We start from the raw sequence: 25605 nt of genomic DNA on the forward strand, positions 1-25605 counted from the left end.
CTCAAGCCCTGGCTGTCACTTACCAGCCACAGGATAGGGAGGAATTTCCTACTTACTGCATTTCTTCTCTTCTTACCTTTTGATAAGTGATGTATGATCCCACCAAAACCACTTGGTGGTTTTTATTGATCATTCTCCATTTTGAAAAGAAGCATTTGTTGGTAAATGTGTGCTTGGAACCAGTTGATGTCTCAGGTGGTGCACTGTCACAGCAATGTGCACAGAAAGCCTAGAATCCTGGAAGGGTTGATTTTTAAACCATTGTCCCAAGCCCAGAAGTACAAGAAGATGGGGCAGTGCTGGACAATGAGGGGTGAGTGGCAGTGAGACTGTTACTAGTTAGAAGTAGGAAAAGTGAGAAAGTCAACAGCTTTGTGCATTTCACATGGTGGAGGTGGCTGATGGATGCAGAGACCTTGACTGATCACTTGGCACCACAGCAGTGTATTGGTAACAGGTGGCACTTGAAAGTTTGCTGCTTGTATTGAGTTAATTAAACCTTTGCAGCTGGAGCTCTTTCAGTGCAGGGCTTTGAGATGTTTATTTGTGTGGACCACAGGGATAGCACTCCAACTAAGCTAAAGTGTGAATCAAAAGTGTTCTCCTATAATCATTATACTTTTAAAGCAGACTTGATACCTTTATCTTTTATGGTGGCAGATGTGAAACATACTTTAATTTTGTGTACTGAATTATTTAGATCACTGTGGACGTGACCGGTTATTCTTATCTACAGTTGACACCCTCCCTTCTTTCCCTTTTTCTTTTTAAAATCTATTTTTTTTTTAAATTAGACTTTATTGTGTTGACCTGTCGGTCATTTCCTGAACCAAGCTGGTTTAGGGCACATTACTTTTCATTTCTATTTAGTTTCCACCAATAAAAGGAAAAATAATCATGTTCCTTTACAGTGTGGTCTCTTGTCCTCTGTAAATTAAGTCACAGCTATCAACTCATATCACACAGGCAACTGAACAGCCATCCTGCATTAGTACATTAGCAGGAACAGCATTTTCATGATACATCTGAACATAGTTAGGTATTGCACAATTAATGCAACTGTTTGACTGATTGATTGGAAAATAATTTTACTTTGGTTTACAGAGGGCTGAACTTTGACCAGGGCTAAGAATGGTAACTAAACTCTTAGCAAAGTGATTTTTGTATAGTTGCTGAAGTTAAAACTTCAGCTTATTGTTGAGTTTGTGGTTGGCAGATGTGTAATCAAAATACTGATGTAATAATTAGGAAATATACGGAAGAGTTAGGCTAAAGTTGTTATTTTAGTGAAGAATGGATAGAGCTCACTCTTACCCTAGGCTTGCTGAAACTCTCCACAAGGAGAGATCTCTAAAAGAGATCCTGCCCCAATGGTAATCAGCTCTTAAATGGGGTCTAGGAGAGGTGGAGCTGGGCTCCACCCCTTCTGATAGCACAGCAGAGTTGCCTTCACCTGTGCTCCCAGGGCTGACTTATTGCTTGCCTCAGGTCGTTAATCAGAAGTTTGGGCTATGATTCAGAAGTTCCCATATAGCAGATCATAACAGCTCATTAAAGTGATGGTGATGTGTTGATGGCAAGAGGTACTATGGGCATCTTACAGACAGGTGTCTCTAAGACCACTAGGTTGGGCTCCTTGGCTGTGTGCTTTTTTCTCTCAAACAGAAGGACTTGTCCACTTGACTAAGCCCATCACAACAGCAGAAGCTTTTCTTTCCTCTGGCCTGCTCTGTACCTGGTGGGGGGGGACAGATGTGGTTTCCATTTAAAAGCAGGGAAGCATTTATACCTTTCACTTCTCATTATATCATGTCGTTCGTGCTCTGCCTACAGTCTTGATTTTTAAAAGAGAATATGCCTAAGTGTGTTCGTGCTTTTGTAAAAAATGTTTCAATTTCCAGGGAGAGAAAATCTATTCTACGACATGTTACAGTGTTTCCATCAGTTAGTTCTGAACTAGAAAAAATATTGTAAACAATGTATACAATGTGCAAATAAGATAGCATAAATATTGGAAAGAATTACACAAGATGGTAGATACAGTTTCCCAAGCAAGACCAGAAGTCATTTTTTGTAGCTCAACACTGCCTGTTTGACAGCAATTAGTAGAAAATCCTTTCAGAAGGTGACCTCTGTGGGCAGCAGGCCTGTGGTAACACAGTCATGTCATGGCACATGCGTGTGCTGCACTGACATGAGGACTTCCTGGGTGGTTCATGCTGGGCTAGGACCTGCTCCGAGGCGTGGAGCACTCTGTAGCCCATTGGGGACCCTCTGGAGGTATTCCTGTTTTCTCTGTGCTTTTTCCTCAGGGACTGAGGTGTTTATTCCTTACCCCACAATTGCTTTTCCATCAGCACTCTGATTTTTTTCCCCTCACCTGCTGCAGGAGCTGAGGGGGAGCAGCAGCACTGGAAGGGCACCACAGCTGCCGTCAGTGGTCTTTTCCAGAACTAAGTCCTCTAGTGGAAATAGCTTTATTTATCTACTTTGTTAGCCTCTAGGGAACTGGAGAGTTGCAGTGGGAAGCAATATGGTGGAAGAATGGGATATTGCTAGGAAGAGAGATTTAGAAAGCATTTGCACTTGAGAGCAGAGCAGAAAGCTGCTGTTTTCAGTGTGAAGTTCCTGTAGGTGTGCATATGAAGGAGTTACACTGAATGGACTGGATTGTCAGATGCCAGCTTAGATTTATGAATATCTTTATCAGTATGCTTTTGAGGTGAAGCATCCCTGTGTGAGTCCAGTGCTGAACAGTAGATCCGTTACAAGCTCAGAGTTTGCCAGCTTTTTAAAGCATAGCCTATGTGAAAACTATGATATTTGAAATACCCTGGTATTTATCATTCCTAGCTTTGCCCTTACACACTCTTGCACGTATTACTTCTACCTCAGTTATATTTCTTTTCCAGAAGTGCCTAAATAGGCCAGGGACAATCGACTTATTCAGTATTTGTCCAGTGGTGAGATTATAAGGCAGGGAATATGACTTGAGGTCCAGTGTTGCAGATAATTGCCTGTGCACTCTGATTCTGAGCCTTCCACACTGAGCCATGTGATCTACTCATATATTCAAAATTTATAAACCCATTTATAACACTTTTGCTCCTGGTGAATGAGCTGTGGACTAAATATTATTTTAATAATAAAGTGAATTAAATGTGAATAATTAGAAGAATGATTTGTGCTAATCATGGAAGTTTCATGAATAAAAAGAAGCAAAACTGTCAACTTATTCACTGCAAGTTAGTTGCCTTGCTCTACCGCTAATTAAGTTCGAGACTTGGAATAAGTAGTTCTGGGTTGCTTCATTACACAGCAAAGTGTGGCTCTGACTTGGATGGTATGCCTGAGCTGCAGTGTGGGGGGGAGCTTCAGCATCTGACAGACAGCACCAGCTCCAATGTTGCTCCTCCTTGCAGAATAAATCTCTTCCTGATTACTGTAATTAGCTGCAGGTACTTTATAACAAAACACAAATAACCTTGCAATTATACAGATGGAAAAGGAGAGATGAGTTCTACAGTGCATGGCTCTGGAAAAAAAAAAAAAAAAAAAAAAAAAAAATCCCACTTCCTTGTTTCCTGGTTTATATTCAGTTGGCTGATGAAGATATGTCCTCATTTTTGCTTAATCATACCACCACCCTGGTATCTCACCCTGTAATGCTGTGTGTAACTCCTAGGCCAAGATGGCTTTTAATCACCACCCCTTAGAGAAGTACGTGTAGCAACAGGCCTTACACCATGCAGCTGTACAGTATTAAGGAAAATCTAAACCAAGTGGGCAACAGCCAGTGGACCAGAGGTCCCAGGGGTCTAGTGCCTGAGGAGCCCCCAGCCTTTCTAGGCAGCCCCTAGGCAGGCATCTCTTGATATCCATTTTCTCCTGCATAGTACTTGGGCCCCTCCTGGCTTTACAAAGCCTCTAGAGCCTTCTTAGAAGTCCTGTGGCCATGCTAAAGAAAGATAGATCACAGGAGAACAGATTAGAGTAGCCACTGTAATGAGCCTGGTGGGCAGCTGGGCATGGATGCCATCACCTTCCCTGAAGTCAGTGAAAGCATGATTAAATCTCTCCTTTCTATGGATTGTCCTTCTGACAAGAAGGAGGTGGCAGAGATAAGAAGTGTTCTTTTTTTCCATACCACTGTATCCTATCAGAGTTGATCTACATTTAATAGAAAATGGTGAGTTTTGGTATGTCATGTGTGGTCAAACTATCATCCAGAACTCCCATTTATGCTTTACTCAAGTTATTTCTGTATTATATAAAGACAATTCTAATTTTTTCTTCTTTTTTGGATCTTGGAGGAATTTTTTAACTATTAATAATTTTATAAGGCCTGCTCAAAGGGAGGCACCTCTGCTAAAGTTAAAAATTGGCCACAGAGTATTTCTTGAAAAGTTCTGGAATGGCTCGTGCTTTCTGTCTGGAGGATGCATCTCTTTCATGAAAGTTTTCCTACTGCATTTGACAGCTCTTTGTTCATAAGACATATTGTTGGCAATGCTTATTGAGGAAAAGTTATTGAGGAAACCGTTTTTAACAGATGCCTTTAGGACACTGGGTTTACAGCTTCTTTTTGTCATGAAAAGAAATTCTTAAGATAGGCTTCTTGCAGAATGGATCGGGGAAGTGAAAACAGGCTTAATGCATGACAACCTCGGCCTCTCTTGAACTTGAAACTTAGGATATTTTTGGTGGAGCCTGTAAATCTTTACCTTACTGGTATGGTATTTATATATATATATATATATATATTCCATTTATAAATGGAAGGCTATTTATTTTTAAATAGCAGATGTGAGGCTGAAGGGGAAAGGAACTGAAGGACACAGAGAGATAATCCATAAGGGCATATCTGCAAGTGGAGAAAGGCAAACAAAACACTAATGTGTTTTTTACAGTGCACAAATAGCTTAACACTCATCTGACACTTTTTATTGAGCCCCAAAAGCACCTCTGTGTAAGATAACACCAGCACCTAAGTTAAGCACCTAAGTTGTGGTGTCCACATTAGGAGTCTGCTGAAAGTAATTGTCAGTAAATTCAAATTCAGCCTTCCTTTGTGCAAAGTTCCCCATGTGGACAAACCACCAAGATAACTGAAATATTTGATTGCCTTGAAGATGAGTACACGGCTGTAATTTCAGATTGCTGCATGAATATTCTGATGAAACATGTATACAAAAACGGTATTGAAAGGATTTAATTTTGAGATACATGCTGATAACATCTTAAGAGATGGGTATACATTGCAATTAATATATTTCAAGCAGTTGTTTATAACATATCCTATGATCACACCACAGGTAATCATCTAGTTGTAATGGCCAAGACATGCCCATCAGTGAAATTTTCTGAGCTGTATTAGGCACTAAGGCCTAATAGGTCAGAAATGATAAAGGGGAAAACCCAAATATTCCTATAGTAATATTTCTATAGTAGCAAAATATTCCATCATACCTTCTCAATGTTGTCTCTTGTAGGAAGAGATTGCCCATTGTGCAATAACTGATTAAGTTGATTATGTCAGAAAATATTTCCTGTGCAAGGATTAGACACAGATGATTCAAGGACTGATAGATTAGCAGTTTCCCTAGAAGAGAAATTTCAGAACTGTCAGCTCAAAGGGCACATAAAATAGTTCATGAGTTGCATTATCCATCACTGAATTGTGACCAGGCTGATGTCTGTGCATTAAGATGCTCCAAGCTGTTAGCTGCTTTATGCAGTTTGTCGACCAAGAAGGGCAATATGTTTACCCCTTAGTGAATAAGCACTTGAGTACTTTTCTGGACTGTATCTATGTAGAATGATTCAATGTTTTTAAGCTTTCTCCTATTTCTAAATAGATTTAAACTGAGATACCTAGAAGCCAATTCTAGCACCACATATAGCTACCCTATTTCTGTCAGACTTTATATGGCAGTGAGTTCTGAATATTTACAGTTTCTCCCCCCATTCCATGACTGTTTAGGTATTCTAAAATATCAACTCTGATTTAAAACTTGTTATGTGTGCATGCATGTATATATCTGAATGTGTGTATGTACACGTACACCCAAACACACATTTACCATTCATTTTGTTGTGTTCTTTAATTCATTATGTACTCAGCACTGGTGAGGCCTCACCTTGAGTACTGTTTTCAGTTTTGAGCACCTCAGTACAGAAAGGAAATGGAGGTACTGGAGCAGGTCCAAAGAAGGGCAACGAGGCTTGTAAAGGGTTTGGAGAATATGCCCTATGAGGAGTGACTGAGGGAACTGGGGCTGTCTAGTCTAGGGAAAAGGAGGCTGAGGGAAGACGTTATTGCTCTCTTCCAGTATCTGAAAGGTGCTTATAGCAAGAGTGGGGTTGGTCTCTTCTCACTGGTGGCAGGTGACAGGATGAGGGGAAATGGCCTCAAGTTGTGCCAGGGTAAGTTTAGGTTGGATATCAGGAAAAACTTCTTTACAGAAAGGGTTGTTAAACACTGGAATAGGCTCTCCAGGATGGTGGTTGAGTCACCGTCCCTGGATGTGTTTAAGAGCTGTTTGGATGTGGTGCTCAGGGACATGATTTAGCTGAGAGTTGTTAGGGTAGTATGGTTAGGTTGTGGTTGGACTTGGTGACCTTTAAGATCTTTTCCAACCTGAGTGATTCTATGATTCTATGATGGTTACTTCTAAAGGATAACTACTTCCTTCTAATGAAGCCTCTGTGAGAAGGGGAAGTCACAGCATTTTAAATAAAATACTGTATTATTTCAATTCCTTTAGTAATGAATGTTGGAAATGCAATTAACATTTCATTCTCCTATGCCATGAACTGAGTTCCACAGAGATGTGTGTGTACATGATGCATGCTTTGGGATTTCAGACAACTGTACTCATTTGGTAGGAAGAAAGAAGAACATATAAAATATTACGGTAGTAAACAAGGTTGTTTTGTACAGTGACTGCATAATTAGGAAATATTTCTGAAGTACTGTCAGCTTGAGAGTTGGGAAGCAAAGTTTGATATTTTCCTTTAAACAATGAAGTCTCAGAGATGAGGAGCATTTTTTGATTCCTTATGAAGTTTTGGAAATGTAAATCAAGAACTTCTGTCCCACATGTCTCATTAATTCTGGTATCTGTCTTTTCTCCTGAATGTAAATGTATGAACTACATATTCAAAATCAGTTATAGCTTTGTCAAGAATGCATCATGTAGTTATGACTACATTGCAATGTCTTACAGAATTATATCTTTTCTTTCTTGAAAAACTGTGGAAAAGGTGAACAAAATTTATAACTTTTTTTAGTAGACAATTATTTTTTTCTTGCTCACACTCTTATCTGGGTTGTTCCTGATACATTCAGTTGTTTACATTGAAACAGCAAAATCTCTCATACTGGAAAAATGAAATCCAGAAAGCAGAAAACCCAAAGAACTGATGGTTATAAAAATGACATACTGTTTTTCCTCTCAACTGAAATGAAATATTGCCTCCACGCTGAGAATTTGAATGCTGATCTTGAGCATTCTTCCAGCTGCATTATTGGAATCAGGATATATGGTAAAGAAGTTGAAAGCTCTTTAATGTTTTGTCACACAAACATTGCTGTACATACAACAATCATAATTTCAGAGGTGGCTGTAGAACAAAAGATGAGAACAATACCAGAGATTTAACCTGTGTTGCACTATTCCCATCAAAACTTATTGGCAACATTTTTCCTGAGAGGCACTAGAGCAGATCAGTAAAGAAATGTCCAATTCCGTGCTGGTGAAAAGAATCAGTAAGACCTTGTCTGCCACATGTCACCCCATGCTTAAAAGTGGGACATAAGTAGGGGTAGTTCTTTTCTTTAAGAACTGTTCAGATTCTGAGGAACGTCCATCATAACTGGCTGCTGGTGCTGCACTGCTACACACTGGGGTGAAACCTGAGCTCTCAGCATAGCTCACCAGTAGATAGAGGATGTGAAATTTGGGCATCCATAGCCTCCGGGATCACAGCCCTATTATCTGGCTGAATGCCATGTGAAAAAGTACTTCTTTATATCAGTTTTGAATGAACCAGTTGCTGATATTCTTTCATTTTTCCTCTCTTTCCTATCTTTTTCTTGTGCTATGAGAGACATTGAAATATTATTATGTTCATTTTCTATTAAGACTCATTGTTTAGTGATTTGTACTTCTTCATTTTTCAAATTACTTAGGTTCATACAAAATGTCCTGCTTGGTCAGACCAGTAGTCAATTGAGAATTATTTGTTTCAGCAGATGGCAACAGGATGTGTGAGTCAGAGTACATGAGCCTGACCACATTCTGAGGCCCATTTATTTTTATCTTTCCCCTGCATCTGCAATTATTCTGTTAAATCACTAGAGGTTACATTCTGTCCTATGCCATTTAGTATCTGTTTATACATCTCTTTATCCATGAAGTTATCTAATCCTATTTTAAACCAGCCCACAGATGCATCTTCATGATCTTCTTGGACAGCAGAATCCAGAAACCAACAACCTAGTGGCTAAAGAACTACATTCTTGATGCATTTTAAACTGACCTAGGACTATAAGTTGCTGTGTTTAAAGATTTATGAGTAAATAACTTTGGTATGCATCTTCCTTCATGCTTTTGAAACCCTACTGCTATCTCTCCTGAGGCATCTCCTCTCCAACTGATCAGTCCCAAATGTTTGAGTCTCAGCTGCTCAACACAGGGGCTTTGTTTCCCCAAGTACTTAAATATTGCTCTACTCTAACTCTGAAGCATCCTCATGGAGATCAGAACTTCACAGAGCCCTTCAGGTTACACACAGCAGGTTTCTGTAGCAGCAAAATGACATCCTCTGATTTGCTCCCAGCACACAGAGGGTTTTCCACCATTGGGTCGGTTCTTTCTTGTCCACTCTGCACAATAAGCTGCTGGTCTTGCAGAACTCTCAATGATGATACCAGGACTTCCTAGATTTGTTCCTGCCTATCTAAGGCTCAACCCATTACTGACATTGGTTTAGACAACTGGTCCCTGGATGCAGTCTCTGCACCACCAGTACCTGTACCACCAGTAAGCAATGTCTTCCTTTTTGTCAGGTTGAGAGGAGCCAATTTCTGTGCTCATTCACACTCCCCTCACGTTACCTTGAAGACTCTTAAGTCATTCTTCATAGGGAAGACATTTCTCTCTAGTCTTCAGTCATTTCTGTTGTCCTTACTTTTTCTGATATTATAGTTTTGGTGGTAGGCGAAGTAGAACAACCCACAGTTTTCAAAGAATGAACATCTGAAGACTTTAAATAATATTATAATGATATTGTGTATGGTGATCTCTATTTTTGTCATAGTAATAGCCAGCATTTGATTTGCTTTTTGAAAGCTTCGAAGATGGAGCTGATATTTTCATAGACCCTTTATAACTCACAATCCCTTTCCTGAGTGACAATAAGTAGTTCGGAACCCATGCTGAGTACGTAAATTTGAGATTTCTTTTTCTTGACATATTCTCGATATTGAATTTAATCTGTCTTTTTTATCACCTATTTGACACTCTGAGATGATTCTGCATCTCTGTGCAGGCAACTTTCATTTTTATTTCCCTAAATAACTTTAGGACCATGAGAAAACTTGGCTCATTTGTATTTTTTTTTTAATTTTTTTTATTTTTACCATCCACTTAATGGCCTAAATGTTGCTCGTATGTTAACTGTCCATGGTAGTGATTGCTGTGAAATGTGACAGGTGACATACATGTTTGAGAAAGCCAAACATTTTTGCCTATTTTTTTTTCTTTTTTGTTTTTTTAAGTAGTCATTTGTTCAAGCAAAAAAATGGATATTGCATTTGATACTTTTTATTGATCTGCTGTTGAAACATTTTAACTTATTATGTGTACTTAGTGTGGTTTTAGATGTAATTTGTTCTTGGAATATGTACAATTAAACTAATTAAACTATTTCTACTTTATTTGTGTATTTTGGGTTTAAATGCTTTTTTTTTTTTTTTCCCAATTGTATTGGTAGCCTCGATTTCACTTTTCATTTGTGTTCTGAAAATGAATGACGTTATGAGAAGACCACTAAAGTTTGTTTATAAAACTAGGGAAAAATGTCACTGAATTGATTGCAGATTGACAGAATTCATTAATGTGAAACAATTTTTTTCTGTGTTAAAGTGAAAAAGCAAGCTATTACTTGGGCTGAACTGATAGGGAAGAACTCTGGTGCTTAAACATGCATTTGAAATGTTTGACAGTGGCTGCTACCAGCTTGGGCTGATGGTTCTCACCTAGTGTTTATGGAAGAAGAAAATATAGGACAGGTGAATTACAGTGAAGCACCAAAGGTAGTATGGGACTTATAAATTCAAACACCTGTGTCTCTCTGAAAAGTCTACAGGAGTTGTAACCAATAATTCCAAATCTTCTGCTGATGTTGTCTTCTACATGAGACAAGTTGTTTTCTCTGTCTTTACATGGATTCGTTTATTTCATTGGTTTTTTTTTGTTTTTGTTTGTTTGTTTGTTTGTTTGTTTGTTTACTTTCTCCTTATCTCCTAAGCATTAATATAACAACTAGTTTTACTTATGTAATGTGGATAATCTATGATTTACTGCATAAAAATATCTTGAGGTGTGTTTTGCTCATGAAAGAAATAAGGCTGCGTGTATGAGAATCTTTAACAAAACCTGTCAATTATTACTGTTTTCTGTGTTATTAATAAAGCTACCCCAGTTCTATTTGGAACTTAAATGAAATGCGTTTAGAGAAACCAGTTGTTTACCCACAGCACACAATCCCTTTGGATTTTTGTTAACCATCACACTGAATAACATAGACATTTGCATACGCATTACATCAGTAACTAACATGCTAAAAAAAGCCCATTTTAATCAGATGACAGTGTGAAGGTGCACTGCATGGTTTTTCCCTTACCTCTTTCAGTCTATGCTTCCTTTCTTATGCTACGGTTCAGATCCACAATTAATTTCAATTGACGTAAGTTCACTGCAGTTAGACAAATTAGCAAGTAGTTGGCTGTACTGATTTTCCAGTCTTCTAAAACGTACTTGCCTTCAAATTTTATTTACGCGTCTTCATTAAAAAAATGTGATATAGTTAATTATTAATGCATTTATGCACTGATAAGGACTGTTGCAATTTTCGTTATGAAGATATCTTAATCTGTACCTTCCATCTGTATCTGCTTTCCTGTACTCTGACTATAATTTACTAGCCATTAAACTATTTCAAAAACCTTGATAAATCTCCAGCTACTCTGTGCATATCTCTACAATGAGCTGCCTTTTAAATTTATTTTTAACATGAGTTTGTCATTCTGTTGTTTTGCTGACTAAGGTGGGTGATTTGCCCAACAAAATAACACTAAATTTGCAAGAAAAATACATTTTTCATCTTTCTCTGTATTGGATGAAAGAAAATTATTCATGATTTGTACTAAAGGTCAGGCACTGCCTGAACTCCTTGAAAAAGCCTGTTATTTAACCAAAACACTTTTAGTTCACCACTGTAATTGATCAGGAATTGAGGATCACATATTTAGAGCGATAAGAAGATAGAGTGCTTCTCTTATCTTAGTGGAAAAAAAATATATATATATTGGTAGATATGCCAGTCTTTTGAAGGAATACATGATTACCTGCTGTTGCCACACTAGAAATCAAGTGCCCCTCTTGTATTTAGCAGTAGCTAGAAAGTTGGGAAAAAGAACTTGAAAAAAAAGAATACTTTTTCACTTTTGGGGTTAGTTTCTTTATTCTGATACGTTACAATCCCTAGTTAAACACTGCATTAGGAAAGTGTGCTTTTTAGTTCTCTAATCATCTAAAATAGTGTGAATAACTAGTAGTTTGAATGTGTAATCTAGTTAATCTTAGAATGTTGTAGATCCTACACATTTGAATTTACCTGAGAATGGACTAATTTCTTTATGGCCTAATTGATAGATAATTGTTAAATATGTGTTTGGAGTTAGTTCGTAACTGCAGGAGATTGTAAGAGAGGAATATATTAATATCAGTAAATTCAGAAAGGAATTCATTGATGTAAAGAGATTCTTTTTCAGGACGGTTATCTCAAAGCCTTTTTCAAAAAATCTTAATAGTTAGAACAGAACAGAATAGAACAGTTCACCTGGAAGGGTCTTACAGAGATGGAATCCACTTGGTTGACCATTTTGGGGCTAACTAACAGTCAGCCCATGTTGCTGAGGGCTTTGTCCAAATATCTCTTGAACACTGCCAGGCCTAGGGCTTTTATCACCTTGCTAGGAATTCTTTTCCAGTGTTTGACCACTTTCATAGTATAAATAAATTTATCCTAACGTCCAGTCTAACCATTCTCTGACACAGCTTTGTGCTGTTCTCAAGTGTCCTGCCATAGGCTCTCAGGAGTAGAGAATAGCAACTCTTACATCCTTTCAATATGGTGGAGCAGCATGCAGTATTCAAGGTGAGTCCGCACCAGTGCCAAATGTAATTGGAAAACTATCTCTTTTATATTTATTATATGATGTGATACATTTATTATATGATATTTATTGTAAAGTCATTTGCTTCTTATTAGTAGAAGGGTTTTCCTAGTGGTGCAGACAGTAATTCACTGTTTTATTTATTCACAATTATTTGTAAGGCATCCTGACTTTTCACCCTCCTGATAACACTGGCCAATTTGGCAAGGTTTTGGTTTGAAGCAGTAGTATTCAGTATGTCTTTTGCCTTGATTCAAATTTTGTTTTTATTTTACGTGAGTTTATTTTTACATTCCCCCAAAACATTTTGGTGCTTAGTGTCCTATTTTTTATCCACAGTTCGCTTGTAGCAGTAGCACTGTGCGATCATCTTGACATTTGTAATGTCAACTCCGCAGACTTGCAGTAACCTCATTTTGCCATCATCTTTATGTACTAACCTGCATATAGACCTGCACAGAAATAATTTAACATTCATCCTAGTGTGTGTAGTAATGTCTCATTAGACTTAAACTAACAGAATTTTGTCATCATAATTTGCTGTCAAAATAACCCAGTCTTCAAAGATTTAATGTGACAGTCTTTTGCCACTGTAACTATGGCTTTGAGCAATAGTCATGTGGGGGACTTAAGGTGAAATCAATGTAATTAAAACGTGGGCCCTTAACAGTCCTATATTTTAAACTGCTTGTCACATATCTTTAACAGTAATTAATCATGGTAGTGTTTAGCACTTGTTTAGCTTGTATGTTCTTCATTATCTACATGAGAAATAAAAAAAGAAAATGAAGTCCAACGATGAGTGACAGGCAGTACTGCTAATGAAACGTAGCTCTCCAGATTGCCTTTGTACTCTTGTATCCATTGGACTGCTCTCCTTTATCAGCACAATTAATTTTGCCTGAGATGAATACAAATTTGAAATGTATGCGACAGGGTGTATTAACTAGTCTGTAACTCTTGTTTAGGAGAGCTACAGAAATACTGAGGTGAGATAAATTAGATTTCTTCTATTGCAAGGGTTGAGGTAGACTAAATGTCCTTTGTTACACTTGAAAGAATTTCTTAATTTTTTCTTAGAAAATTCAGCTTACAGGGCTGTGTTTTCTTGTATGTAATGATGCTCTCACAATTTTCTCCTGATACCAGAGGCAAGTTAGCTTTACCCAAATGAGGTCCTTCTTGCTACATGTGAACAATAATAGAACATTGTCAACTTTGCACAGTGCATAGCAGCAGCTGTATACCCCTTTGCTTTGCCTCCTTTCCAGACTAAACACTGTAGTTCCTTCAGTTTTTCTTTACAAAGAAAGCTTGACTGCTTGAATATCTGTGATGCTAAATGCTCTCTAATTTGTCTAAGGCTTTCATGGTGTAGTGTCAGAATTGGCCACAGCTGAAACACTGACTGGAACTCAGGGAGTACATGATGAGGTGACAGGAGTACTACTTAGGCAGCTGGAGTTTGAGTTGTGTTTCCCTACAGAAATCTGTGTTTATGTTAGCAGCAAACACATTTGCTATGCAAAGTGACCTTGAGTTGTTTTTAGCAGAGCTGATACAGCTTGCCTGCAGACCTAGGTGGATTCTCTGATTCTCTGTCTCTCTGTCTCCTATGTATGGATTGCTGACTCTGGTTCACAATTAACTCTCAGTTTTTATTGATATTTTTTGCAATCAGCTCGGAATTTTATGCTCTTTTCCTGAAAAGTTTCATAGTTTCATAGTTTCATAGTTTCGTGCGGGTTGGAAGGGACCTTAGAGATCATCGAGTCCAGCCCCCGGAATTCGAGCCTCTGTGTAGCAGAGCGGCACTTCTACCACTTGCGCCACAGGGGGGATTCGAACTCCGGGCCCCAGTGTTGCAAGGCGGCGTCTTTAACCACTGCGCCACCGGGGCACACAAGTATTTGCTTTTTTTTTAATTATTTTTTTTTAAATTATTATTATTATTATTATTGGTAGCAACTGTTTCCCTTCTGGACTAAATTTGGTTATATTTGGTTTTGTTTGCAATTTGTTTTTAAGTAGAGGAATTTCTTGTTTAATAATGTCAGATAGGTGCCTAGACAATGTTTTCAAACATCTTCTAATCGTTGTTCATGTTTTTTTGCTTCAGTTCTTTCTTCTTACTGGTTAGGGCTTGTAATTGTTTTCAGCTTTGTTGAATTGTCTTCTCATAAAAGATAAATTGCACATATCACAGAATCATAGAATAACAGAATGACAAGGTTGGGAAGGACCTACAAGATCATGTAGTCCAACCATCCTCCCATTACCACTGCTACAACAAACCATTAAACCATCTCTTGTAGCTACTCATCCAGATGCCTCTTAAACACTCAACCACCTCCCTAGGCAGCCATTCCAGTACCTGACCACTCTGAGAGAAATCAAAGTTCCTTCTTATGTCTAGTCTAAACTTCTTCTGGTACAACTTGTGCCCATTTGCTTGGGTCCTGTTTGTTGCCTGGGAGAAGAGGCCAAGCCCCTCCTCATCACAACCTCCTTTCAGGAAGTTGTAGAGTATGATGAGGTCTTCCCTAAGCCTCCTCTTCTCCAGACTAAACAATCCCATCTCCCTCAGCCTCTCCTCATATGACTTGTGCTCCAGACTCCTCACCAGTTTCATTGCCCTTCTCTGGATATGTTCCAGGGTCTCAGTGTCTTTCCTGTAGTGAGGAGCCCAAAACTGAACACAGTTCTCAAGATTCAGCCTCACCAGAGCTGAGTACAGAGGGATGATTACCTCTCTGCTCCTGCTGGCCACACTGTTTCTTATACAGGCCAGAATGCTGTTGGCCTTCTTGGCCACCTATGTATTTTAGTATCACCAGCACTTGTTTATGTGTGTGCACTCTTTCTTCATCATCCATGTGAGTGTGTGCAAAAAAGTTAGTGTTTTGCTATTTACATGTGATAACAGTAATAGTCATTATTAGCCAGGAGTTGGACTTGATGATCCTTTCATCAAGTTTGGTCCATTCCAACGCAGAGTATTCTGTGGTTCGGTAAATTTTGGAGCTACTCTGAAAATATAACTTTACTGAAAAGTTTTCAGCTAAGCTAGGGGACATGGTGTGATGTGCACCTTTAGTCTCTGTGCCTTGAGTTTCTTCTTGTTGATTTTGAGAGAACAGGCTGAACACGGGCAAACCTTATCTTGTTTTCTCATGATTTGGACAGCCAACCTTAAGTGGGCCAAAAAAGCTCATGGAAAGCCATAGCCAAGCTCACTCCCTCAGAGAGCAGTCTGAGGCAGGGGCCCAATTTAGGCTGTCAAATACTCTGAAGGAGGATCCTAACTGTAGATTATGTTGAATGCTTTTAGTGTTTGGGTACACTTAACACTTCTAGAAAAAAGGGATATTAGTTATAAGTTGTTCTCCTTTCTGATCATTTGAGCCTCTCTGGAGAGATAAATACCAGATTTTTTTGTAGCATAACTGAGTAATTCTGTTTCTTTATTACTTCAACTCCAACCATGTATATATTAGTAATTCAACCCTCCTTCTTCTCTTTATACTCTAAATATTAGTTCTTATATATAATTCACTGTCCTTTCTTACATTTTCCTTTCAAGGATTCAGTGCATCTCATGAGTACTCTGATCCAACTGGCTTCTTTTTAGATTGATTTCACTTCTGCTGTGGTAGAAGTTTCTGCATGTCAGATTGAGAATAAAGATCTACACAGCAAAAGCATTCCGTGTGGGGAAAATAGAGGCAGCAAATCCAGCCATGCTAAATCTGCTTGGGACCTGGCCTTGAAGAGACTTCCCATAAATTAAAAGTACTATTTGGTTTTTAGAGTGATAGAATCATAGAATAACTTTAGTTGAAGCTTTCCAAAAGAGGATGATTACTACTGTTTTCCTGAATATTGCTTTTGTTAAACTAGTAAGAAATGTGTCCAGCCTTCTTTTTTGTCTTTTTTTTTTTTTTTTTGCTAGATGTTCTCCAGAATGGAGGTAAACCATATTCCGCAGCTTTATGGCATGAATGAGATAGATTGGAGAGAAAACAGACACAGTAGTGGAATAGTATGCTGGTTCATATGTTAAAGTATTGCTTCAAGCAGAAGTGTTGTATGAAATAGAACTATATTGACTTAAAAAGTGTGTGTTTTTTAACAACCACTTGCATATGAGAGGCCTTTGCCTTCCTTGTTATACTGATTACAAAATTTCAGGTATTAAATTAGTTAATGTCTGCTAATCTAAAAAACAAAACTTACTACTTCCTTCAGAATTTAGAGCAAAGGATTTTTTGTCTTTTACTTTCTGGTCTACAGATCAAATAAGCATATGGAGAAAAGAAAAACACTGCAACCTGTACTAACAAACTCTACAGTATATTTCTTTTTGAAGTAAAAATAGGCAGAGAAATGAAAGTAAGAAATTCTGCTTTGGTTACTCATGTTAGGAAGATTTTCGTTTTTCTTTTTTTTCTTGCTGTTTTCATAGGGAAATCAGAAGTTCCGTGTTTATTTCTGTTGTGATAAAGCTGTTGATTTTTTTTTCTCTCTGTTGTTGACATGCAAGTGGTATTTTTTCATGACAGGAAGTGAATGATAAAAATACTCAGAGCCAATATACCACCAGGGCAAAACCACACGCTGTGCATTAGTGCTTAAAAGATTCCCATCCCACTTCTCCCTTTGCATCAGTCCCATAGTCCCTAGAGCTAAGCACTTCCCACACAGACTGATGTGATAGATTTGCAAATACTGGCAAGAGCACAGAAGAGACTGTGTTGTGAGCTTAATGGTTGATCTGAGTGACAGTCTTGTATTACTTTTTTTTTTTTTTTTTTTAGGTCAGCTTTGGCAAGGATTTAAAAACATGATAGAATAAAGGTTGAAATGTTTTCTGGAATTATAATGAAAATATCATGTCTTAGATTTATGCTGTAAGCACTGTGCCTGATGTTGAATTGGCAGACAACATTTGCTGGTGGGATGTCTGAAAAGTCATAAGAGATTTGTAAATCAGTTCCATGTGGCATGGTACCTATTTGTTATTTTCTTGTTTTATCTCTTAACAGAAAAGGAAATGTAGTTAGATGATATAAATGAGACTGTGATGTGGATTTTCTTTTTTTGTTTTTGTTTTTGCATTTATATTATACTAAATTGCACTGAGATAGAAGATCAGTTAATCGGAGGCCATTAACATCAACTTCTTATTTGATTTATTTATGTCTAACTGGGGACCTGTCCTCCCATATAATTTATTCCAACGACTGTAATATCTTAATATTTCTTGAATCAAACCCAAAATTTCCCATTTTATCCAATGTCTACTGAATCCATCCTCCTAAATAGTCCCCGGTCAGGCAGTTTATTGTTAGGCTTTGTTTTCAAATTGTTACTGGGTTCTTCTGAATTGTCTCCAGTTTTGCATTCCTGTCATGCTTTTGCTATTAGAAAGGAATTATTTTTTACTTTATCAACACGTGGGTTTTGAAAGGACTTCTCAAGCAGCAAAATAAACAGCTTCTCTAAGTGTTAATGAACAGCAGAAAATCACCCTAATCATTACTGCAGAGCAGATGATTCATTTAACCCATTACTGAAAGAGGAAGACAGCATTAAAATAGAACTGCAGCTGTTTTTTATTTTTATTATTTCTTTAATTTTTTTAAAAAATATGCCTCTTTATTCTTCCAGATTTTCTAGATTGCCCACCCTCTCTGTGGCTTCCAGGCTCCTTTCCCCACAGCTGTAGCCCAGGCACTGCAATCTCAGAGCACTCAGCAGTAGTGCTGCTGGTCAGAGCCTGCACCTTACAGTGCCATAATAGAAGGAATGGCACGACAGGCAGCCTCTGATCCTGGCATTGATTGGGCATAGAGAAATTATCTGACAGAGATCTACAGCGGGGCTGTGGCTTGCTTTCTATTTTTGAAGACAGTTCAAGTTTTTAATACGAGTTCAAGCAAAAGAAAACAACACCAACAGCAACTATATTAAAAGAAAGTTGGTGTGTCAAAATCATGAACTCAGTTCCAGGTTATACATGCATTATAAATGTATGCTGTGTTGGCCAGCGGGGACTGGCAGATGCATATCAAACACCTGTTCAGTAGAGTTGAAGTTTCTGTGTTGAAACCAGTGCTGAAAGTAGTCTTTAATTTTTAAAAGCTTCTCAACCTCTCTCTCAAAAAAACCACCCTCTCCTGAAAAACAAATAAACAAAAAAAACCAAAACAAACAACAACAAACAAAAAAACATACCAAACAAACAAAAAAACCAAACAAACCAGAAAGCATAGCTGAAAAAAAAAACAACACAGGTTTGAATACTGATTTTTGCTATACCCAAACAATACTGCGGTCCAACAGTTCTTGAATTTTTTCCCATTGAGTGATGAAGTTTTGGTAGCAGGTGGGGAATATTTCTGGGCTGAATATTTCTGCACCTCTCTGCCTCTCTGATCACCTGGGGCTCTCTCAAGGTGCTGTATACTCCCTGCAAGAAGAAGGTAGCAAAAATGTGTTTCCTGCACGTGAAGGATTGTTTGGTATGCCAGCTATTGTATATATTGTCACCAGCCACTTATTTGAGCTATGTTTTAGAAGAAAGTATCAAGTAATATTTCCTGCAGAGCCTGGTCTGAGGTTCTCTGGTGGTCTCAAATATTGCATCAGAGAAGATGAATACTCCGTGTGAATTCAGTGGGCCATGACTGGAATAAAGTATGAGGCAGACTGCAGAGCTCTGTCAAGGATAAGGCCCTCTAGTCATACTTTAGGTACCTGAAAAGTTTTGAATAGAAAATTTGTCACCTTGGAAGACTGAATTGGATAGGAGTCAGAAGGATCACAATTCCAGTACTAGGGATCTACTCTCGAGATGGCTTTTGCTTTTGGTCAAGTGCATACGTTCCTGGGCCTCAATTATTATCAGTATGTGTTATCAAGGGTGACTGTGAATATTTTGAAGAACTTTTGCACAATAGGCAGTTTCAGTTTGCTTGGTTCACTTCTCCCTCAAATAATCAAAATGCTGCTGCTGTCACAGAGTGCTCTGTTTCGCTCCAGATTATTTTCTACATCAGTTCATGACTTGCAGTTCCTGTGGACTGCAAATTAATCCTTAGGAGTCTGCTGGCATGTACTGTACATCCAGGTTCTCCAGGGTATTAATTTGACTACCGATGTGGAAAATACCAGTGGCCATAAAGGTATATTATGCAGTTCATTTTTATGTTTATTTTTTTCTGTATAATCCGGGATTTTACTTACAAGTATGTAATCACCATTAGGACTCTTCAGGCTTGACAGCAGAGTAGCATATTGGTTATTTTTTTTTAAGATGATTCTGTAAAGAATAATGAGCAAAGTGAGTGTTCTTTCAAATGACTTTTCAAATGAAGCACTGAATTAATAATGATTCCTTATGGCCATATGTGTGTTATGAAGTATATATATTCTAGAAAGTAGCCATATAAAAGTCTGGGCTTGCGTTGAGGAGCTGCAGTCCAGTTCTAAAGTATTATTGTGGATGCCTGTTTTCCTTTCCCGTAGAAACTAAGGAGGCCTTGGGCTGATGAAGAAGAAAGGGCGAGCCCAGGTTTCGCCTGCTTGGGATATGCAGCTTTGGAGGTTTGGGAGTTAAGGAATGTTTCTGTGCACTCCTTGTTTCTTCTGCAACTTATTCCTAGGCTGTGTCTAGCAGCAGTACTGCATGGTTTTGTTGGGAGTGGAAAGGTCAAATGTAAGTCAATAGTTTCTCTTCTCTCCAAGCTGGTACAGACTTATCGCAACCTGTGTTTGTATTTACACAGTTTGGGAACAGAATTATTTTCTTTCTTTCTTTCGTTTTTTAATTTTTAATTTTTATTTTTTTATTTCTTCCTCTGCTTAGCAGAGTGGTTGGAATCCCAGAAGTCTGGGCTTGGACGGAGTGACTGAACACCAGAGAGCTGCTGCTCCTCTCCTAAACAGGGAGGCTTCTGTCTGGGGATGGGCAGTGGATCATTGGCTATGGAGAGGGAGATCTCCTACACAGGAGACTAAAGGCAGTTGGACAAAAGAAATATCTTCACTCCACTCTGCTGCATTAAACACTCTTTGCAAACCCACAACACTTAATTTAAATCCACTACACATGCCACCCTAGAAGCAGAGCCTTATATGTAGAGTGCATGGGCTGTCCTATTATGGGAAATCAACTTCGTTTTGAAGGAAGCACTGAGCATTGCTTCTGCGCAAGTCCTGGAATTTGAAACATGTAGGGGCCTCCAAAGAGCAGGGCACGAGTTACTGTGCCGGCTGGGTGGCAGCAAGGATCCCCGGCTCGCCCTGCCCAGCGCAGATCCTGCCGGCTCCATCCCACCGGGGCTCCTGCTGTGTGCTGCCCTGCGAACTTACCGGGGTTTAAGGTGGGAACACACAGAGCTGTCAATCTGCAGGGACGAGCCTCATTTGAAAGCGACTGAAGCAGCAAAGTGGGAATATACTTTGCCAAGAAACGTTTCACTGTTATTTTCTTTTCCTCTGTTTTGTGGAGAAATTTCATGTCTGCTCACGTGCTTTGGTATGAGGAAGTGGAAGATGACTGTAAGTATGAACAGCCCGATGTGATTGATCACAGTGTTCGCTCTGACAGAGAGGCATAGTCCTACGCAACCCACTAACAGCATGCATTTTTAAATGTTTACTTCCAGAGCCTAAAGGAGAGCACTGGGAGGGGGGAAATAAAGAGAATGTTCTGGTCTCTGTATGGGGATAAATCCTGTTCATTATATATAAAAGAAGTATTCCAGAAATAGTACTCAGCTCTCCTCAGAATACAAATAATACATTTCTTCCTGAGGTTTTCCACTTGTTGAAGAGTGAAGTTAAGAAAAACGACTGAGAAAACAGATCAATATAGCTGAAAAAAGAAAGAAAGAAAAAAAGATAGTGTCATTGGGTTTAACAGTCTGGCAACACATCAGAGGTGTAATCAGCTGCTTTGAACTTTAATGTCATACGCCATTTCCCTGCCTCATGCTAACTTAGGCTGTAAAGGATCTCTCTTGTCACCGAGTTGTCTGGTGGCAGCCGAGAGAGGGGGTGGCAGCTGGGCTCTCCCATGCACTTCCCAGAAAAGAGCAGGCATGTTTTCCAGACATGTGCTTGTTTCTTAGTTTAAAGCTATCCTTTATGTGTATTTAGAGAACAAAAGTGTATCAAGAGAAAAAATGAGGGAGCTGGGAGTAAAGAGAGTGAAGAGAGCCAATAGTAAAAGAACGAGAGAGGGTTTTCAAATCCATCTACCACACGTCTAGGCTATCTTTCTTCTCCTTCCCCAGTCCAGGCTCCCCAAAACAGATTGTGCTGAAAAAAATCCAAACTGTCAATACTCTCCAGACTTAACCTGCAGTCTCCACCCTCTGCTTTATAATCTATTTTTGCTCTTCCACTTTCAAGGTAGTAATAGAATTCCTGCTTTTCTTTTATTTTTCTGAGGCCAAGGAATATGTATGCACTGTCATTTTCCCTCATAGTGTATGACAAGCTGTATGTCCCCTCCCTTCTTATGAAGCTTCCTGAAAATAGCAGTAGATTTTGTGTCTTTGAAGCTGAAAACAGAAAATGCAAAGGTGCAGGAATGGTCTTATGCTATAGTTTCTGTTCCCTTTTTCAGGATGAAATCAAATTACATTTTCTTGGTGTGAATTGCTGTAAATAAGATTTAAGTCAGTTTTGTTCTAGGAGAGGCTCAGCAGTAGTAGGACTCTTTTCTTGTTGGACGTACTCTGACAGTTCAAGAAGGGATAGAATTATGAGTTCAGAATAACCATCTATTAAATAATGAGGCAGGTGACTTCTGAAAATACCCAGTACTCTCAAAGTAGGCTTGAGGGTAAGCAGTGTTATGGGAATTTCTTATGGAATTTTACTCCCTATGGGCAAGAGAGCATACTCTAGAACCAACTACATGGTGCCCAGACTTTTCACCTGTCCTCTTTTGAGAGGAATTTGTTACCTTCCTTTTTCCATCAAATCTTTCTCTAGGACAGTCATATCAGCCCAACTGCTCAACCTCAAGGAGGAGAGGGAGCAGCAAAGGAAACTGGGTGGGTGCTCACTAAGTAAGGCTGAAAGATCTTTGCTGCTTTGCACAGAAGTTATAATTGCACTCAAAAGATGTAGTAGGTGAAAGAAAGAAAAAAAAAATAGCTGCGTTAGAGCTTTTGAAAAATATGAATAGCAAACTAGATTTGCATCTAGCAGATGAATAGCATTCATGACAAGAGCCATTAAATCACTTGCTAAATCATGTCACATAACTACATTTGTATCTAAAATGAAAGGGAGCTGTCCTGGCGCTTCTTGGGAATTATTTAGTTGAATAGATTTCCTCACCTGTATCCTGACTCTTTTAAAGGGCAAGACATTTTTCTCAATATAATTTGGTATCATGTTGTGAAGGTTTTTTATAGTAGCATTTCAATTAAAAAAGGAAAGCCCTTATCTGCACTGCATCACAAGTGTGTCCAAAATAATCCTCTCAAATTTTCCCATAGCCTTTAACTTAGGATGGGAAACGTCTCCCACCTGTTCCGTATGCTTGATTTGCTTCTTTTTTTTTGCATTGGACAAAAACTTCTTGCTCTTAGAGCTGAGAGCAGTCACTCATACCTCAGCTTTGCTTTTTAAAATCCATCCTTTCTTTTTTTTTAAAGTCTTCTCTCAAACTCTGTCTGCCTCTGCCCTTTTCTCCTCTCTTTCTCCACATTGCAGCAGTAAAGGTTCTTTGTCTCCAGCTTCCTCTTACTTCTGATAAGAATGGCCTTTCAGAAAGATATTCACCACCTTGAGCTTCATTTCTTTCTTGAGCCCTTCCATTAACTGTGTAGTTCAGCCTGAGTTAGAGCGGAGAATGCTTGAAGCCGTTTTTTCTGCAGGTTTGTTGACAGTGACCCCCAAATAATAAATTGGCAGGGAAATGAGATATCATCAATTTCATTTGGTTTTAATTAAGATGAGATTACTGTAAACTTTATCTGAGAAGCCACCATCCCTGGGGTATTCAGTATTGTATGCAATAATTCTCTCTCTGGCAGATACAAGCCTCTTTTTGTGTCCTTACTTTGAAATTGAGCCAAACTCTTCACACAGGCATCCTCTTTTTCTGCTTGGATTTGCAAAAAGTGGTGACTGAAAATAGAATTAATAATCAAACCAGGGACAGCGCAGAAAAGAAATGAAACCTGCTGGAAATGTAGTGACCACAAGGCTGTCTTACCAGCTGTGGTGTTACTATAGCAGGGATGCATCTAGATTTGCATTTTAGATCAGGCCAGCAATGTGATTCTGAAGCGAATTCTCCAATGTCTCTGCTTACTTCTGTGTACTGATAGCTGTCCCAGAATGCACATGCTTCATCCCTTTGGGAGAAAGCCAACCTAGGTGATGCTCTCTGAGAGCTTGGCCAGTGGATGCCACCTTCAAAATGATGTTGCAAGGCACTCATTCATGCCCCAGGTTAGTGCTAGCTTGTCAGCACCAGTTGCTTTATCCTGCCAAGATCCTTTCTGTTGGGCCACGTGATGTGCCAGAGCTGGAGATAGCTCAGTGAGATGGGAAGAGGATGGCTGCAAATCTCCTCAGAGAATGGATTGAGGAAAGTACAGCTGGTGAAGTCTCTTCCCAGCCTATGCTGTCCTGACTTTTCAGACCTAGAGTCATCTCCTTGTCCCTGGTCCCCAGCATCTCTACTGACCTCACTTCACTTCACTTCACTATAGGGCAGCATGATGTAAGTGAAACTGAAAGTCATGTGAAAATGTACTTTTTTGCTGTTTCTCATTTTTTTAATTTTTATTTTTTTAGGGAAAAAGGTTCGATTATTTTGCTAGTAGTATGTAGTAGTATATAATTTACTTCAGTTATTTATAACTGAAAAGGTAAAATATTTAAAATATTTGAGAAAAGAAACAAACACAAAGCACGTTAACCCTTAACTAATACTGTGAAATTATCTGAGCCTGAGATTTGTCCAAAGGGGTGAGCTTTTTTACATGACCATCCAAGGGACAGGATAAAGCTCTTCTATCTTTGTCATGGATTAGTGATAGACAGAATCACATTAAACTGGATTGTGAACCAAGCAGCCTTGATTTGAAAAGACTGACTTATGGGTTTTCACAATACATTTTCAATTAAATGTTACCCAAAAGCATAACCATCATTTAGGAGGGTAACCATTGTACTGTGTTATAGCTAACCACTGAAAGGACACCTCAGTAAATTTAGCAGAAGTCTGTGGCATCACAGTGCTGTCAAGGAGAACGCACTTGTGATAACGTTGGATCACTGTGAGGGGAGGTAGAACAGCATTGGGAATTTTAAATAATTTTGCTTTATCAAAGCCTGAGCTTTGAGGAAAGAAGAAATGATGGTTAGCAGACTGTGGCTTTGCAGAGAGACTTGCCAGCTGGGCTGCACCAGAGAACATGCTTGTTCATCTTCCTGGGAAAACATGTGGAGCAGATAAAATGTTTGTTTTTGTTCGTGGTACACATTGCAGATACTACAAAGCCTTGCACTCTTTGCTTCTTGCTGTATCTCGTTTGCAACAGATTGGAAAAGATTTTAATGATGTGTTTTGCAGGACAGATTGTCTGAATTTTAAGAAAGTCATATTCATCCTTTGTTCCGATTGCAAGTCCTGTTTTAATCTAAGGGTTTTATTTAGCACATGAAGAAAGGAGGTTTCCTGGTGCTTTCTTTCTGTGTTTTATTTTTTTAAATAATCTAAATCTGTAAAATTAATTTTTTATCATTTGCTTGCAGTCCTTCATTCTTAAAGGGAAAATGTTGTTTGCAGATGTTGCAGGCATGTGTAGAAGAAAGTCAGATTTGAGCAAAAGAGTCTGTCCCTATAATTTTGAATATATACTTACATCAGTATATGTTACATGACAACAATTAAGTTAGCACATTTTGTAAACATATTTTTAAAGGATGATTATTTATAAGATTATTTATCTTAACAGATAAATTAGAATTAAGCCTAGTCATAAAAATGGTAGGCATGAAAGTTTCCTTGTAGAAAAATTAAATAAATATGCTAGTCCTTAGGGTGGTTTTCTTTTCTGCAGTATTTTTCTGTGATGTATACCAATGGCTTGGAGATTCCT

At 38.6% G+C, this 25605-nt stretch overlaps 1 protein-coding gene across 41 annotated transcripts in view; it reads left to right on the plus strand.

The window, feature by feature from the left end:
- The window catches only part of DMD (dystrophin), a 1121556-nt gene that overhangs the window by 148103 nt on the left and 947848 nt on the right, over positions 1-25605 (plus strand). For 4 of the 41 annotated variants that reach the window (XM_085549449.1, XM_085549584.1, XM_085549633.1 and 1 more), the window contains exon 1: positions 20678-21031. The exons of the other annotated variants lie outside the window; for them this stretch is intronic. In XM_085549449.1, coding sequence (XP_085405575.1) covers positions 20989-21031 — 43 coding nt within the window. In that variant the 5' untranslated portion in view covers positions 20678-20988. Of the gene's footprint in view, positions 1-20677; positions 21032-25605 lie in introns of those variants that run through there. 41 annotated transcript variants of the gene reach the window in all.

This window comes from Coturnix japonica, chromosome 1 (assembly GCF_054131305.1).
Source record: "Coturnix japonica strain WE chromosome 1, WE-NBRP24, whole genome shotgun sequence".
Lineage (NCBI taxonomy): Eukaryota > Metazoa > Chordata > Aves > Galliformes > Phasianidae > Coturnix > Coturnix japonica.